Below are 18277 nucleotides of genomic sequence, written 5' to 3'. Positions count from 1 at the left end.
AAGTCCTTGGAGTTTGATGTGCTCAGCTTTCTCATATCCTGTCAGATGACTCTGCCTTTTGTTTCATTACAGCTCTTTGTAACATGGCAGTGAAAGAGGTGACACCAGAAGACTAGAGAAATGAAGGTCTGAGATAAGACCTACTTGAACTGCTGAGTACCTGTGCGGCCTCTTGCTGCTTCTTAAGTTGCTCCAACATCTGCTGAAATTCTGCCTCTTTCTGTTCAGCCTCCTCCAGTGTGGCCTGATTCTGTTCCTCATAGGCCATGGCTACCACAGCCAGGATCAAGTTTATCAGGTAGAATGAGCCCAAGAAAATGACCAGCACAAAAAATATCATGTAGGTTTTGCCAGCAGCACGCAATGTCTAGAAACAAGAATATGAGAATTATTTTTACAATTATGTCAGTATTGGGTGACTTCACATTTTAACTTACTTGTGTATGTGGCAGAACTCTGACAAAATTAACATTTGTGTCTTGTCAGTATTTCTTTAACCTCTATCTCTTCTTTCTTCTTTAAGATAAGCATTCATAGTCATAGTAAGAGATTCTTGGATTCACCAGGAATAACACTTGATAGAAAGCAATGGGACCACCATGAAAAAGCTGAGCCTTTCATGGAAATTAAAGAGACCAATGGAAAAGGTAATACTTGAGTGGGGGACAGGGCAGAGGGAAGACTTGGCTTTTGCTTAGGAGAAATTGTATCTAAGAGGAATGAGAAATAGAATTCAAGGCATGGCGAAACAGAACAGAATTACTCTCCTTGGCGTTACTCCATTTAATGCATATTGTAATCAATGGGAGAGAGGAGTCCGAGTCATTCTTTCTCTACTGTATCATGCTGCGGGTTGTGTTTCATGACTCGGTTTGTGTTCTTACACGCTTTTACTTAAATTTTCAGATTCTCACCAGTTGGTATAGATTTTCCCAGAAGTCCTGAGTCATCAGTCGAAACAGGGACAAAAATGCCCAACTGAAGGTATCAAAGCTTGTGTAACCATAATTAGGGTTTCTACCAGCTTTTACACACATATATCCTTCTGGACATTGGCTGCAAATGGGGAAAAAGAAAGTATGACAAGACATTCTGCTGTCTTCTTACTCTGGTAGAAGCCCACACTTACAAAATAATCTAGTCACTACTTAAAGGACACAAGTGTGTGGAATCCAAATTGCTGATACATTTCCCACCTTTGACTCCATAGTATCTTATTAGCTGCAAGGTATTGATATTGCTAAGTAACCCTTTTCCCTCACTGTGAAGTCTCTAAAGGTGATTCATAGCTGTATACGTACATCAAGAAAATAGCATTACAGAGCAAAGTATTGCTTCTTGCTTTACAGATGAAACTTTAATATTTAGATAATTTCTTGTTTTATTTATATCATAGTTACTGACAATTAGTATGCATAAAGTTAGTTGCTGTTATCAGTCAATTTCTAGAGCCAAAGATACACACATACACATCCATATACACACATATGTATGGGGACATACTACACATACTCACATCTCACATACGTGATCAGCTTACCCTGCATCAGAGCTATTTCCACACAGCAGTGCATCTAAAACACCCTCCAGGAAATAATGATATCCTGTTTGAAAAAAAGAAAGCCACGTGATACACACTTGCATTGTGAAACACATTAAAAGGAGAGTAGGAAAGTCAGGTCTTACTTTTTGGTTCACTAAGTGAGTTTACAAGTATCTTATCATCCACTTAAACACATGAGTTTTTTCCTTTTGTTCCTTCAAATTCTGTTATTAAATTAAAGGTATCGATAATCAACTGTAGGATGTTTTTTTCTTTTCATTATTAATGGAATGTTCGTGACAACCATGGGTACTTATGGAACATTTATGAAAAGGTATCAGTATTTTCTATTACTTTTGTAAAATAAAGAAAAAGTTCATCATCCAAAGAAGATGAGAATGATGGGTATCTCAAAAATAACTACATATTTCAAAAGAAAAAATGATATATTTTCTTGTTCCATTTTCATATTTTCAATTCCTGTTAAAATTTTCAAATTAATTATAACTTACATTTTTCAGTTCATAGAATATATGTCAGTAGACTCATAAATAGTATCAACTATCTGAATATTTTAATGAAATGAAATATTTTAGAATTGAATATAAAACAAATAATATTTCTTACAAATTAATGAAAAGTGTAGAACATCTTAAACATTAAAGTTAAAACAATTTGAGTAGGTGAACATCAAATCTTATCAGTGTTCCCTAGTTCTCAAGAGTCCACATATTTCACTACTAGAGGAGCCAAGACTTTCCTTGGCCATCCATTTCCTTTCCATCAAAGATTGACAAGGAAGAAACAACCTCGTGTTGTGTCCAGTAGATTGTATGCTCACACAGTATCCTCAGAAAACCCATTATCCCATTGCAACTACTCATTCAAAAAGTATTAGCAGTATTAGAAATAAAGCGAAGTTCATTATCCCCCTATAACTTAGTTGGGATTTTGTATCCTTTCAAGAAGTGAAATGAGTAGATAGGAATGACAGAAAAGGAGAATGGAAACAGGCCACCTCAGGAGGTAAAAGGTGGGGTGACCCTCTAGAATGTACCAGAGACCAGGGAGGTGAGAGACACTCAGGGGGAGGGACCTTAGGTGAAATGCCCAACAGTGGGTAGAAGGAACTTGTAGAGCCCACCTCCAGTAGAAAGACAGGACATCAAGTGGAGGAATGGGGTTGCCATCCCAAAGTCAAAAACTCTGACCCAGAATTGTTTCTGTTTAAAAGGACTGCAGGAACTAAAATGGAGAAGAGACTGAGGGAAGGGAGGTCCAGTGATCAGACTAATTGGGGATTCAGCCCAAGGGGAGACTCCAAGGCCTGATACTATTACTGATGATATGGTGTGCTTATGGACAGGAGCCTAGCATGGCTGCAATCCGAGAGGCCCAACAAGTAGCTGAAAGAGCCAGATGCAGATACTTACACCCAACCAATGGACAGAAGCCAGGAACTCCTGCAGTTGAATTAGGGAAAGGCTGGAAGAAGCTGAGGAGGATGACTACCCCATAGGAAGACCAGCAGTCTCAACTAACCTGGATCCCTGAGATCTCTCAGACACTGAGCCACCAACCAGGCAGCATACACCAGCTGATATGAGCCCCCTGACACATATACAGCAGAAGACTGCCAAGTCTGAGAAGATAAACTTAACCCTTGAGAGACTTGAGATCACAGGGAGTGGGGGTGTTTGGTGGGGTGGGGTCTGGGGACATCCTCTTGGAAATGGGGTAGGAGGGAGGAGGTATGGGATGAGGAACAGTCAGAGCACAGACTGGAAGTAGGTAATGACTGAAAAATTAAAGTAAAGAAAGATTAAAGAATAATAAAAAAAGTCAAATAACGTGTGTAAATATTTTCAAAATTTACATCAGATAATTTTCTAAGTGACTACAACATCCTTGTGATCGTCTTTAGTCTGTGACTAGACAGGAAGCAGGCAGACTATGAAAGGATAAGTACACATATTGATGGTTCTTACTTGAGTCTTGAATGTATGATTTCCAGTCAAATTCGAACACGGTTTCATTTACAAGTGTGCCGTTGTAATCCATAGTTATATTCTTCTCTATGCTATGTTCCTCAAGGGAAGCATTGGTGGGAGGCCACTGTACACATTTATTCCTCAGGTTGCCCATGAAGAGCTGCAGCCCGATGAGAGCAAAGACGCTGAGACAGAACACAGTGAGTATCATGACGTCAGACAGCTTCTTCACTGACTGGATCAGGGCCCCCACGATGGTCTTCAGGCCTGAGAGAAAGAAGCGTATCAGGCATCTGAAATATTAAATAAGTCCTTCACACAATTCTCTTGGAGACACTGAATAAACATGTAAGTCCCAAAATGTCCCATGGCAGGGACATTTTCCTATAAAAAGTTCTAGAGTGTAGCTTCATTTAAGAACATACCATTCATGCTGTTGTAGGTTATTCTTTATGTCTTATAATTGGTCTTTTGTTAACAATGAATGGGATTGTTTTTGCACAGGCATCAATGGGTATAATGAATAAAAATTAAAAATTTATACATATAATAGGGAACAAATTCTGTATCACATTGACATTACAAAAATACTTTTTTTTTTTTGAGACAGGGTTTCTCTGTGTAGCCCTGGCTGTCCTGGAACTCACTCTGTAGACCATGCTGGCCTCAAATTCAGAAATCTGCCTGCCTCTGCCTTCCAAGTGCTGGGATTAAAGGTGTGCACCACCACTGCCCGGCACAAAGATACATTTTATAGTAGAAATTGGTTGGGTTGAATATCAGAATGTCCACAAATTAAATACAAACATTGATAAAACCTCCAGAGAGAGTAATCTTATAGGAAGGACTCCGTCTTATGATTCTTGGCTTTCTGTAATGATGAGTGGCAAGCAAGGAGGCTCAGTTGAAAAAGTCTCAGAGTTAACTCACTGATTAACCTACATGCTTTCATATAGCTCTCACCTGGAATTACTGAAATAGTTTTCAATGCTCGAAGAACTCTGAATGTTCGCAATGCTGAGACATTGCCCAGGTCCACAAACTCCGTCACATATCTGTAATGAGGAGTTCACACACAGACACAATAACAGGAAGCAAAGAAAGATTTGTAGGTACAAATATCTTATGCTTTATAGTAATGACTTCTAATTAGAAATGTGGGCATGGTCTTTAGACGCAATCCTCTAAATGTGTGAAGAGCTAAAAATTACCTAGGTATACAAACTTTGTTACTTACCTGTAAATTATTTAAGATTGAAAAGACACTAGCATTTATCTGATATTTTATGAAGATCTTTGCTGTTTTTAAATAGTGTAAGTTGCAAATTAAAATTTAGACTTCATCAATGTAGTCTTATTTTCATGATAAACACCACAACTAAATCTAAATTTCATAAAATATACAATCTTGATGCCATTTGGTAGGCAAGGTAGAAACACTATATGTGAACTGGGAAAATTAATTAAATTAATTAGTTAACTGGAACCAAAGCCACAGGCTAGGGTTTCAGCTAGAAAAGAAATGATATAGGAAATCATCCAACAGAAACTATCGATTATAATAGATTGCCTCTTGCCCCACTATTCAAGACTCACATTTCCTAAAATAACGTTTGAATAGAAGTTGGACAAATAAATTAACAATAGCATCTTACATGGCCCAAGGCTGCTCTGTCATCACTTCTATTTTAGTCTCAAGAGTGAGAAGTCTCAAATACTGTCCTGAAAGTTGTGGCTGAAAAGCATGGGAACCTTTCATATTCCAATCAGATATAAAGTTATACAGTTAAGGTCAGACATCCAGTATTTGCACGTTGGAGCCTATCAGTACCATCTCCTGTCCTATGTATCCCTTCACTCCTGCTGATGCCCAGAAAGTCAGCTACCCAGATGGGATAAGTGGTATTAATCCACTGTCCTCCATACCTACTTTTGGCTATTCTTGAATAGCTACCCATTATTTTCATCTTCCTGGTGTGGAGGGGCGTGATTTATCACTAGCAAAAGGGAGAGGACAGGAAAGTAGGGACTGAATATACAAGTCAGTGTATATTGAAAAGGTTTGTGTTGAGTAAAATAAAGAAGAGCCTAAAAACAAGAGAGGGAGGGAAGGAGGGAGGGAAGGGAGAGAGAGAGAGAGAGAGAGAGAGAGAGAGAGAGAGAGAGAGAGAGAGAGAGAGAGAGAGAGAGAGAGAAATACAAATTGAGTCAGAAGGGAAATAGAGACAAGGTATGTCTGTTCAAGAAATAACCACTTATTTGATTTATAATGTATCAAATGTCTTTTTCATCTTATGATCTTATTTCCAGCATGGCTACCTGCTTTCTACTATTCTATAAAGGTAACAAAAGAAGCCATGGGATGAGGCACAACAGGACTATGAAAGATCAGTGCAAGTTTGTGGGACCAGTGCAAATTTTGCTGTGTGAACTTTCAAAACCATCCTCCAGCTCAGGATATAAATAAGTTATGCTTCAATATTACAAGTATTTGTGTGAGGAGACCAGAATATACAATATTTTCTTTCTTTTTTTAGGGGGGTAGGGGGGTGAGACAGGATTTCTCTCTATAGCCCTGGCTGTCCTGGAACTCACTCTGTAGACCAGGCTGACCTTGAACTTTGAAATTCACCTGCCTCTGCTTCCCAAGTGCTGGGATTAAAGGTGTGTGCCACGCCTGCCTGGCTACAAAATTTTCTGATATGTTTTAAGTGTTATTAAAATTGCTATTACTATTCTTATGGAGAAGTGGAATGAGTTTACCCTTTGAGGTAAATGTTAAGACATGGAGTTCAGGTGCCCAAATCATGCCAGGATGTTTTACCATTCGAGCATGTTGTTTAAAAACCTGAGCATAGACAGCAAACCAAACTGTCTTCTCTCAGGTTTCCAAAAGAGAAGGCACTTACGCGAATGTAATGACAGTGAAGTCCAGCCAGTTCCATGGGTCGCGAAGGAAAGTAAAATCTTCTAAACAGAAGCCCCTTGCAATAATTTTTATTAGTGATTCAAAAGTATATATTCCTGTGAAGGTGTACCTAGAAACAAGTAGCCAAATAAATTAAGGACTTTGTAATTTCATTCAGAGTACATCGGCTTCTTAGCATTTTGTTCTGGGAAAACATGGATACCAACAAAGGAAACATGTTAACTTGAATAGTTTCAGAATCCATCCCATACATAGTTTCTTATGTTTTTGTTTTTGTTTTTGTTTTCATAATCTGATCTTCCATTTAGAAGCACTGGAAGAAGAGGCTTTGGGAAACACTGTGGGGGTGAAAGGTCAGAAACCAGAGAGTTCTATGTGTCAGAACGTGGGCAGGCACCAAAGCTGCGATTGGAACATCCAGAGCTCCAGTTACGTAACTGCCTCTCCTTCCACTGGGGCATCAAGAGCTGGCCAGTGTCATTAGTAATGCTTCCAGCCTTTGAGAACGCTTCCTGAATTTCCACTGTAGACAGTTTAGCCTTCCATAAACTGAATTTCCAAGTTTTATAATCCTGAAATTTTAGTTAAGTTCTTGATGTTCATACTTAAAATAGATATAAACCTGGATAAATCCCAGTGATCAAGATACTCAATATGGTTCTTTATTATTATTATTATTATTATTATTATTATATATTTACTTTATTTACATTCCAAATGTTGTCCACTTTCCTGCTTTCCCCTCTGAAAATCCCCTCTCCCCTCCCCTCTCCCCCTGCTCACCAACCCAGCCACACCCTCTTGCCCTGGCATTCCCCTACACTGTGGTTCTTAATGTAGCAGTTACAGCTTAATCATTTTGATTCTTAATTAGCCAAATTAATATGGAGGTTATTTGGAATAAAATGTCCAGCATATATTATCTATATTTCTGTAGTTACTTCCATCAATTTTCTTTTCAAATACTGGATCCAGAAAGAAAACCCTTGAAGTTTTCTAGTAGACTTTGTATCAATTATAAGAGTAAAGAGAAATCCTAGATCTGACACCAGCAAGCCTAGGACCCAATGACTGTTGTCTTATTTTAAAGCAGCATCTATAAATGACTTTATCACACATGTTCTCCAGTTTAATTTAAAGGCTACATTGAGACATAGTTTCAAAAATCTCAAATATATGTACAGGAGCAAACATTTAAAATAAACTTACTCCACATTCTTTGTCCAGTCAGGAGGGTTACTCATTGTCATAAATACACAGTTTGTCAAAATAGTGCACATGATTAACATGCTGAATAATGTAGGTTAGTGTTAAGGAACATACAAAAGAAAGTTCATGCATTATATTTAAAAAAAACCAAAGTAACACTGAAAAACCCAAACCTCAGTTCAACAGGACTCATGGGTAAACATGTGCATAAATACTACCTAATCTCCTTAAATTTCACTCAAATTTCATATGATGCTAAATATGCATCATAGTGTGACCTCCATAATTTCAGATTAAATGAGAGTATGGAAGGACATAAGAATACAAGTTGTTATTGCGGTTGTTTTTATGCCAGCATGATTACCTCCCAAAGAGCTTTTCTAAGAGGGGAGGGGGGGTGGGGGGAGTGCATTTCTCTCTTTTAAACTGTATTTAAAATTTATTTGCAACATTGTTGAGCAGAAAGCATGGATTTGAATTAATTACCCAATTAGAATAGTAAATTGTCCAGGAAGGTGCATTTCTGCAATACCGAGATCTCGTCGTTAATGGGATAGGATTTTGACATCACCGTCAAAGCAGAGCGTGGTGCAGAGTGCTAAGTAGCAGTGTTTTGAGTGAGTTTATGTAAGCACAACAGAATGAGAAGATGAAAGGGGAGATGCGTGAAGGTCAGGGCTCATTGCCACTGGGATGTAATTGAAATTCCACAGTGACACCTGTTCTTGGGCCAATCGGTCACTTATCCTTTCTGTGCCTTCAACCACCCTCTGGCTCCACCTACATCCAACACCCGGATGTTAAGCTGGACAGACTTTGTTGTTTGGTCTTGTAGATTAAAGTAATCAGTGCATATGAAATGCTCGGAAGAAATGCGGCTGGAAATACGTGTATGCACTGAGTGGTAGGTCAGAGGAAGAACAGGTAATAGGGCCATTGAAAATGGCTGTAAAAAGTGTTTTAGAAATGCCAGAAATAACCGCTACGTCCTGGAGAAAACAGATGGTCCGCAGGATCTTAAAACACGTGTTTTCTGTCTTAGTAGCAGGTACTCTTTCTACTAAGCTCGATTGACCACACAAAACATTTCCATTAGGTGTAGGGAAAGATTTCATCAAATGACCACATGATGGCACTAGAAATACAAACTAAGATGGAAAAGCTTTTGAGTGAGCATAAGCACTTTTTATAAGGTACATCTTTAGTGATCGATGATAGACTATTAACAGGATTAAGATTTACTTGTGATCAACTGGACTAAAAAAAGAAGGACCTTTATTTTTTGTTGTTGTTTTTATTGTTTTTGTTAGTTATTATTTTACTTTCTTGTTTTGTTTTGTATCTCCTTTTGTTGGTGTAGTGCTGTTTTTTTTTGTTTGTTTGTTTTTGTTTTTTTAAATGAACGTTTCTTGTTTAGTCATTGTTTTTGTAGTGCCAGGGAACAAATCAAACCCAGATCCTTGTGCTTGAACAACTCTTCAGATTTTAGAATTTAGGATTTAAAAAAAAACTTGCTAGTATGACCTTATGATACTTAGAATAGTATTTTTATACTAATTGTGACCAAGGCCACCAAAAGAGACTCAGTCATAAATGAAGGTTTTCACTGATCAATATCCACACCAGAACTGAGTTGCAGAAACCTTTAAACCCAGAGGCAACCACAGAGGCAAACTCCCTTCAACCTTTTAGAACAGTTTTAGCTTCTCTCCTGAATCTGCACTAAAGAGACAATGCTATACAACAGACTCATATATTCTGTGGCTTAAATCTAATATTCAGCCAACTTCATAAAGCTGATCAGAAAAGTTGACTACCTAGCTAAGCCTGAAGTGCTTTGAGATTCTTATAAGCTTACATGATCCCCCCAAAGATCTTTAAAATGGCATACATCATATCTGTGTCTAATCTGTTTTTTACTTTGAAAATAGTTTTTTTGTGTGATTAATTTTACTGAAAATTTTATGCAACTCTGTACAAAGATGGTGACAAGAAACATGGCGATCTTGCACAAAACATAGGGGATTCAATATGTATATGCAAGCTAGTGTTAGTTGTCAATCTGACAGAATCTAGAATCCTCTAGGAGACAAGCCTCACTGCATGTCTCTGGGGAATTATTGTGACTGCCTTGTTAATTCAGATGGAAAGACCCATCTACTGTGGCTGGCATCGTTCCCTGGCTGGGATCCTGGAATGTAGACTGGGGTTCAGGGCTGAAGGGGTGCCTTAATGGTAGAGTGTTTCCCTGACATTTCTGAGGCCCCTGGTTTAATTCTCAGCACTACAAAAACAAAAAGAGATTTCCTTGACCAACAAAAGATATTAGATGAAAGCTGTAGAGTATATGCACATTTTTTTAAACTTAAGAATACATAGAAAACACAACGAATACAAACAGTTAACACCAACCACTTGCAAAAGGATATGAGTGTACCAAAATCTTAATAGCTATTTTCCTAAGAGGATTGAAGGGTGTTAAAATGTACAGGGCGGAAGTGGCACTGAACCGGAAGATGGCCTTCCCTTTATTCAATACTATAAAAGTCTGTAAAATAGGAATAAACACATAAGTATAAAATCGACTTTCTATTTTCCAATAGGGTTACAGTGAATAATTCCAGTTCGGACACCCAGGACAATCACTTTTGATCTGTTACCATGAACACCAGCTCTCTCTGGATCACTTATGTCTCAGAGATGAAGCCTACAGTGGCTCTTACCTTCCACCAACCACTTACCTGAGTTTGTGCACAAGAATGTCTTTATTTCCTTAATATTTTAAGTGTCTTACTTAAGCCAAAGTTTGAAATGGGGACACATTTCATTTTCATCCTAACATTCACAAGAATTCCTTCTCATAATGATTTGTTTGCCTAGATGAAGTATCGGGAAAATGAATCCTGCAGAATGCAAAATCATTCAACAGAACCGAATGTTTTAAAAATAAATATTCCTTCACTACCCGTGCTTATAAAATAAACATCATCGCTCCGCTGGTAATAGAGAACAAAAGCAGCTTCCATCTAGCCCACACCGATTGGATGGATATCATCCAGTCATTGATTTCTGCAGGACAGGCTCCCTGGAGAGTATCTTGTTGACCAGGAGTGCTAAATTCTGTATTGGGATTCCTGAGGTAGCTGACACTTAGTTTCTAATCCCAATTGACTCTCTCCTGCATGGAGGAAAAGCTCAAGGCCCCTGGAGAACTCAGGACCCATAAACATGAAGAGCATCTACGACAAGAGTCAGACTTACTACACAGCAAAGATCAGTGTGCAGAGGGAAAAGACTCACCATGCAACACGGCTTAGTCTGACACAGTTCTTCTAAGTCATTTACTGATACTCAGACTATGCCGAGATGGATGAAGCTGACATCTCTGTGAATAACACACTAAACAGAGAGAATGCTAAGGTTTGAATTTATCTTTTTTTTTTTTTAGTTACTCTATTCTAATTCCTAAGTATGGGGAATGCAATTAAGGCCTCCTGCATGCTAAGCAAGTGTTTTACCATAGGGTCATGCTCCCAGCACAGGGTATGTGTGCACATGTGTGTATAATCTATAACCAACCCAGAGTGTTATACAAGGGATCCACCACCGAATGCTGTCCCCAGCACAGCTTTTAAAATGTTTATGAATCTATTCCTTAAAACTCCCATGTTTTAGCCTTTTGATGCATAGCTCTATGGACCCTGCTATGATTAGCACACTCTATAATGTGCCGTTTGTTTTCTCCTGAGCATTTTTTTGATAGCATTTCTTCTTCACATTTAAACTTTAGGTCACTAACATATTTTCATTTTATTTTTCACTTTGACCTTGAAATTTTCAAATGGAGCAATCCTTGAACACAGAGTTTCTGTTTGAAAATAGCCCTTTCTCTCTGGGATTCAAACAGAAAAGCTCTAAATGTACTATGAAAATATCCCCTAATCGGTGGGGATCTGTTAGTCTTCTCCGCTGTGACACACACACACACACACACACACACACACACACACACACACAAAATTCCAACTACTGAGAGTAAAGCCTGTGTTTAGAAAGTTGTAATGCAATTTTGAGTCTGCTGAAAATGATGATAAAATAAAACAAGAGACTGTAGGCTGGGCTATCCCATTTCATTTCAGTTACTTAGCAATTAATGTCACTGTGTCATAGATAAACAGAGACCACCACATGAACTGGGTGGGAAAAGTGCTGCTTCTCTAAGCCTGACCTTTGACCACATGTCTAATCATCACTGAATGGGTGCATCCAGCACAAGGGAGACTACCTTAAGATGTCTGTGAGGGAGAAACACACTCCAGGGACAATCGCTTGTGGTTGGTACATAGTCCCTGTTATTCTCTCTGAATCATTCAATATTTTTGTCCCTAAACGACCTTGTGAAAGCATCATAAAACATGAATGGACTTGGGTAAGGGAAATGCCCTTGCCTTAAGGAAGTGAGCATCCAAGGACACAGAACGAGCAAAGCTTAGGACCAATGATTTTTTCAAAGCTCTTGCTTATACCTCCTTATCCAGAAACACAGCCAGTCAAATGTGATAGAAATATTGGGGGCTAGAGTAGGAACTGTAGTTAAAAAAATGTAACTAGAAAGAATCTATACTCTTCACTTAAGAATCTCATCTCATATATTACTATAGACCAATTTTGAAATGACTATGGTGATAGAGATGACAAATGAGTTTCAGGCTTACTGTGGCATCTTTCACAGCCTGGAGGATGAGTCTTGGGAGGGTCAATAGTAGTTCAGTGGGCAGAGAAATTCCCAGGCTCATCCCATGGAAACTGGCTATACTCAGAATTGCAATGACACAGGTTCCTTGGCCACCTTCTATTTAAATGATGAGTAAAGGAAGCTGTGGTGGTTTGAATGAGAATAACCCCAGTAGGCATGTGTATTTCAATATATGGGCCTCAGATGTCAAAGCTGTTTGGGAAGGACTTTGTTGGAGTTCATGTGTTAACAGATGTAGGTTTTGAGGTTTCAAAAGTCCGTACCATTCTCAGTTTGTGTTCTCTCTGTCTCTCTCTATCTCTATCTCTGTCTCTGTCTCTGTCTCTGTCTGTCTCTGTCTCTGTCTCTCTCTCTCTCTCTCTCTCTCTCTCTCTCTCTCTCTCTCTCTCTCTCTCTCGTGTGTGTGTGTGTGTGTGTGTGTGTGTGTGTGTCTTATTCATGGATACAGTACAAGCTTTCAGCCACTGTTCCAGCACCATGCCGGCCTGCCTGACTGCTGTCATACTTTCCCCCATGATGGTCATGGACTCATGCGAACCCCTACAATAAATGCTTTCCTTTTCAGGTTGCCTTAGTCATGGAGTTTTGTTATGGCAGTAGCAAAGTCACCACTACAGAAACACTTGACAGAAAAGAGAAAAGAGATAAGAGGAAGCAAGGACAAAACAGGAATTGTTAGTGAGGCCACAGTTGAGACTCTGAAACTTAGCAAGAGAGAACCAGGAGGGCACTTTAGGCACTGGAACTCAGCAAAACAGCGTTGGTAATAGCTCGGCAACCCCAGTCCTGATTAATAATTGAAAATCTGGATGACCAGTGGTTGAACACCTTGACATAATTCTTAAATTTTCAAAGGTTTTCGTCCTTTATGATATATTTGATACATTTATTTATTAAATGCAAACAATTTGTAAAAACGTGTTGCATAAAGAACTTCATGTGCAATGTGTAGGTGGGTTGAAACAGGAGACTGACGAGCTTTGACTGCACAGCATGCTTTCTGTACTTTAATTTTTCATAAGATTTCTTCCCACCCCTGCCAAGGACTGTAACAATAGTGCCAGCCTTGCAGAACCACTTTCATTGTTTCTTACCCAATGATAGATATATTCCTTTTAGATTGAAACATACATGCAAATGCGAGCTTCCTACACATCACTCTGAAGTGTTTATGGGTTTAGCTTCAATAGCTTTGTAATAGAGACATTATTCAGACTTAGATAGCACCTCATTATATGTAGGATTGTAGTCATTGTGAAGTCAGTAAATTTGATTTAGAATTTAAGTTTACTTTTTCCAACTGGTTTGCTATTTATTTTTTTACCCGATAGTATCTACTATGTTTTTCACAACTTTACTATTGTTGAGAAGTCAGGTTACAACTGCAGTGACACTCAGAAATACTGCATTGGAGGTGCTGCATGGAGGAAAGGATCCAACGGGATCAATGTTCACTTAAAACAAAGGATTAACTCCAAAGCTACCAACCACCTAGACATCCCCCTTCTCTAGTTACATGTGCAAATAGCCCCAGTGGCAGGCACCAAGAGTGTACCTTTTAGTAGAAGGTAGCCACATGTGTGTATATTCTCTAAACCCATCCCTTGATTCATTTATTATAAGGGAAAAAAATAAATGCTTTAATCTCATCACTGCAATGGAGTAGAAATATAAGCACTTGATGAGAACATTTTAATACCAGAATAATTTTCTTCCTTGGAACAAATTTTAAACAAGGCACAATGGGTAAATTCAGATATAACCTTTATGTATAAAAACTGGTTTATGGATGTATTTATGGGAATGAAGTATTCCTACTTAGGCCTTGGGACTTTTCTGGCATGCGTGTGTGTGTGTGTGTGTGTGTGTGTGTGTGTGTGTGTGTGTGTGTTAAATAATGTCTTTGTAATATTTATATGACAAAAATGAAGTCATATGCTGTAATTTAGGTGTAAAAGGTGACTGATTAGCACCATGTTTGCAAAGCTTTGTGCTGCATTCTGAAAAGAAAACACATGTATCTAAATCCGGGTACTTGCAAAGGAATGCTCAGCTACAGACAGTAGCACAGATGAATCTAGAAGTTGAACATATGGAGGTGTAGATAGCTTAGCACTAACCAATAGGAACATAATGTAAAGACAAACCTGAACTTTAACCAAGGATTTCTGATTGTCTAAGTACTACATGAAAAGCCAAGGAAGAGGTGAAGTGCGTCTTAGTGGTTTTTTTTCTGTAACTCAACATAACAACATTTGAGGATAAAATCATATAAAAAATCACTGAGGTATTTTATGTGATTTTTTTCACAATGTATCCAGCCTTCTCAATCTGGTCTTATTCTATTTTAGGTGCCCATAGCCACACTAGCTGATGTCTATCTACTGGGCTGAGCAGATTTGACCTGACTTTCAACCACTCATTGACGGAGCAAGTCACACTCTTCAGCAACCCTTGACGGAAAAATATTATTTCAGGTGTTAAAGAAAAGCATAAGGTAGTTTGATTGAAAACCGATAAGCATCCCTGGTAATCAACAGTTTTAATGACCCCTCCCCTCCTGCCAAAAACAAACAAACAAACAAACAAACAAACACCCTAAAAACCTCAGGGAAAGATACCAGTAGATTTGTCTCAAGTTAAGAGTGCAGACTCTAGAATTGGATATATTATTTAAAAGCTGGCTCTGTTCTTTCTACCTCTGAGATTCTGGACTCTTCTTTTCTATGACTAAGTCACTTCACTTGAGAAATGGAAATATATGTGCTTGTTAAACCATAAGCTGTGATTTCAATTCATGGCATCAGAACTAGATACGTAGTGACGTTTTTAAAAAAATCACTAAGATGACGTTGCAGTGGCAGGGTGAAGCGACAGTTTTGCTGGTTAATGATTAATCAGTAGTAATTCACCAGTTCTCAATGATTATACAGGATATGTGGACTGGGCCCTTTTGCTTGCTGTGAGCTAGTAACTTCTCTCACGCCTGCCCTCATAGAATGTGACTTGTTGCTTCGATTACTGTCAAGGATGAAACATGGGTTTGACAAGTGGTATATTTGCACTTTTGTTTTCTGAATATATAGCCATTGGTGGAAACTTTATTTCAATCAAGAGCCCATTTAAAAAAAAAGTATACAGTTATAACTTAAGTTCTAATTTTGCATTTCATCTAGACATTGCCAGAAAGCTGTGCCATAACAGAGAGTACACTGAAATGTACTCCATTTACCCTCTCTAAAAGTTAGCTACAGGCAAAAGTCAGAAATAACATATGAAAGTGAGCTGGATGCCGGGCCTGGTGGCGCACGCCTTTAATCCCAGCACTCGGGAGGCAGAGGCAGGCGGATTTCTGAGTTCAAGGCCAGCCTGGTCTACAAAGTGAGTTCCAGGACAGCCAGGGCTACACAGAGAAACCCTGTCTCAAAAAAAAAAAGAAAGAAAGAAAGAAAGAAAGAAAGAAAGAAAGAAAGAAAGAAAGAAAGAAAGAAAGAAAGAAAGAAAGAAAGTGAGCTGGATAACTAGAAATATTTTAAAAGCCTTACATCCAGATGTGGAGTCTCACTCCCGTAAAGCTAGCAGCCCAAAGCTAAGGCAGGATTGTTGTGAGTTTGAGGCAAGATTGAATGCTGGAATAAAACTTTCTCAAAAGAAAAAAACAAATAAATAGTAGGTGTTATAAGCAGACTAAATATATTCTTTGCTTGGAAGTTTAAATCACAGGTGATTTTTAATTTACACATCATCTGTCTTCTAAAAGTGTATCTGGCAGTCAATTCCTTTGGAATTTTAATGCATTTTCACAGAAGAGAGTAAATAAATATGTTTTTTTTTTTGTTTGTTTGTCTTTTTGTTTCAAACGCAATGTAACTTTCTTCTCCAGGTGCTGGGATCCAAGCCAGGCCCAACAAGTGCTAAGTAAGCACTCCTGCAGTGAACTATTCCCAGGCTTTATGTAATTCCTAATGAAATATAATTATGAATTAATGGTGGTTGGAAGTGTATCACTATGTAGAAGGAAGTACCAGTCTGGAAATAGTAACATGGCTCTAAGTTGGGCTCAGGTGCGCATCTCTACTCTGTAAGACTCTGGTGGTCAGACTGAAAAACTGTCCTAACCCTATCAGGGAGCAGGGCACATTTCCAGAGGTTCCACAGTAAGGGGCAGGGGGGCAGAATGAGAGTCACGTACCAATATAGTGATGCTTCAAAGTTTGATGTTTCAGAGAGTAAGAGATTCCTAGCAGTCTCCATCTCCGCTTACATTTCCCATTCTTGTCCAATCCATGGGTCTAAGCCTTTTTCAGTCTCTGAGAATCTTTAAATGGTCTCCTTTCCTCCTCCCCTCCTCTTTTATATTCCATGGCTTCAATCAAAGATTTTCCTCTTTGGCTCATGAGGAATGACAAGTCTCCCTCACAGCTTCTCTCACAGCATTTGCTTCTCTGCAGTAGCCTAACTTCAATTAATCTAACACAGCCTCCACCGAGTTAATGGGTAAGGTCTTTAAGCCACTGATTACAAGCTGAAATGACCAGAGAGTGGAAAGAGGGAATGGGTATCTGAGAGTCATTCATGTCACATTTATAAACTTTGGGAGATAATTTGAAAGTTAAACAGTATTGTGCACAAATAGCAAAAATTATAGATATGAGTACTTCACAATTAATTTATGTTTTAACTTTGGATCTACTCTCTTACAAAAGAGAGTACGTAGACAGAGGGAAGATTCTGTCACATTTCTGTTTTCTCAGGTTGGAAGAGAAAGCAGGGCAGATGGAGGGAATGCTGTGGCGTTATTTGCCTTGACATTTTTTTGAGATCTCCTAAATGATGCCCTTCGCTAACTTCAGGCCATCGTATGATAGCAGATCTATTGTACCCTGCAACTAGAGAATCTAACCTCCTCCTCATATGACAGGCCAGATGCTCTGTTAGCATCTTCTATGTTTTCCTTTTTACAGAAGCTTGTCTTCGCATCTAAATTCACATGCAATTTCCTTTCAGAAGCCCACCATTTAAGTTTTAAGTGTAGTTGAATTGTATTAGACGCTGATACTGAGTATGGAAGATTTGTTTTTACAAAGCAGGGGTTTGGCAACATGCCAGTAGTTTACTTATTAGTTTTGCAATCTTAGACAAACTATTTAACCTCAGATTTATTATTCTGAAGTTGAGACCAAAACTATCTTGAAAGAACCTGTAAGGTACCAACATGAATTTAAAATGCAAGTGCATACTACATAGGGAGGTAGCAGTTGTTCATTTTTACTCATCTGGAATAACTTCTCTAGAGGTTTCTGTCTTCTAATTGTGGAGAAAATCTCTGCTCCACTGTCTGTCCTTGTGGCCTAAATACATTTGCCTCATTCTTTAGGATGTGATTCAGCATGTGACCCTTACCTGGTCCAGAATTCTTGCTCAGAGTTTGGAAAACACATGCACCTATCCTCAAGGTTACTCTGCTGTAGATGTTAACTTACTGTAACTGTGGACTATTTTTGCCATGTGTGGATGAGCCCATCTACACAGGAAGCCAGCACAGGGCAAAGCAGAGCCTACACTGTCCATGGGCTGTCCTGATGGTGTCAGTTTAGATTCTGTGTCTTTTGTTATTCAAACTAGATTTGGCCCATAAGTTTGCTTTTCTCCTCCTCCTCCTCCTCCTCCTCCTCCTCCTCTTCTTCTGTCTCTCCTTCAAAGTAGTTTTTGCTGAGTTTTGGTTACTTTTATCCAAAGGGTCTGTTAACTAGTATGACTAGAATAAACTAAATGTCAAAGGTAATTTATTTGTCCTGGGACATTTTCTGAGGCAGAGGCTAAGGGCTAATTTTTCTAGAAGAATAAAA

The 18277-nt window shown here is 38.6% G+C and overlaps 1 protein-coding gene across 2 annotated transcripts in view; it reads right to left on the bottom strand.

The window, feature by feature from the left end:
• Scn1a (sodium voltage-gated channel alpha subunit 1) overlaps nt 1–18277 on the bottom strand; it is a 141775-nt gene that overhangs the window by 55423 nt on the left and 68075 nt on the right. For both annotated transcript variants that reach the window (XM_085834813.1, XM_085834814.1), the window contains exons 3-10: nt 10103–10220; nt 7673–7763; nt 6444–6572; nt 4498–4589; nt 3532–3801; nt 1541–1604; nt 915–1056; nt 161–367 (exon numbers count right to left, since the gene is read on the bottom strand). In XM_085834813.1, coding sequence (XP_085690939.1) covers nt 161–367; nt 915–1056; nt 1541–1604; nt 3532–3801; nt 4498–4589; nt 6444–6572; nt 7673–7763; nt 10103–10220 — 1113 coding nt within the window. The remainder of the gene's footprint in view (nt 1–160; nt 368–914; nt 1057–1540; nt 1605–3531; nt 3802–4497; nt 4590–6443; nt 6573–7672; nt 7764–10102; nt 10221–18277) is intronic.

Source organism: Mus caroli, unplaced genomic scaffold (assembly GCF_978045245.1).
Source record: "Mus caroli unplaced genomic scaffold, Mus_caroli_1 scaffold_2, whole genome shotgun sequence".
Lineage (NCBI taxonomy): Eukaryota > Metazoa > Chordata > Mammalia > Rodentia > Muridae > Mus > Mus caroli.
Note: the sequence above shows the minus strand (reverse complement) of the source record. Positions and strands in the feature narration are given on the sequence as shown.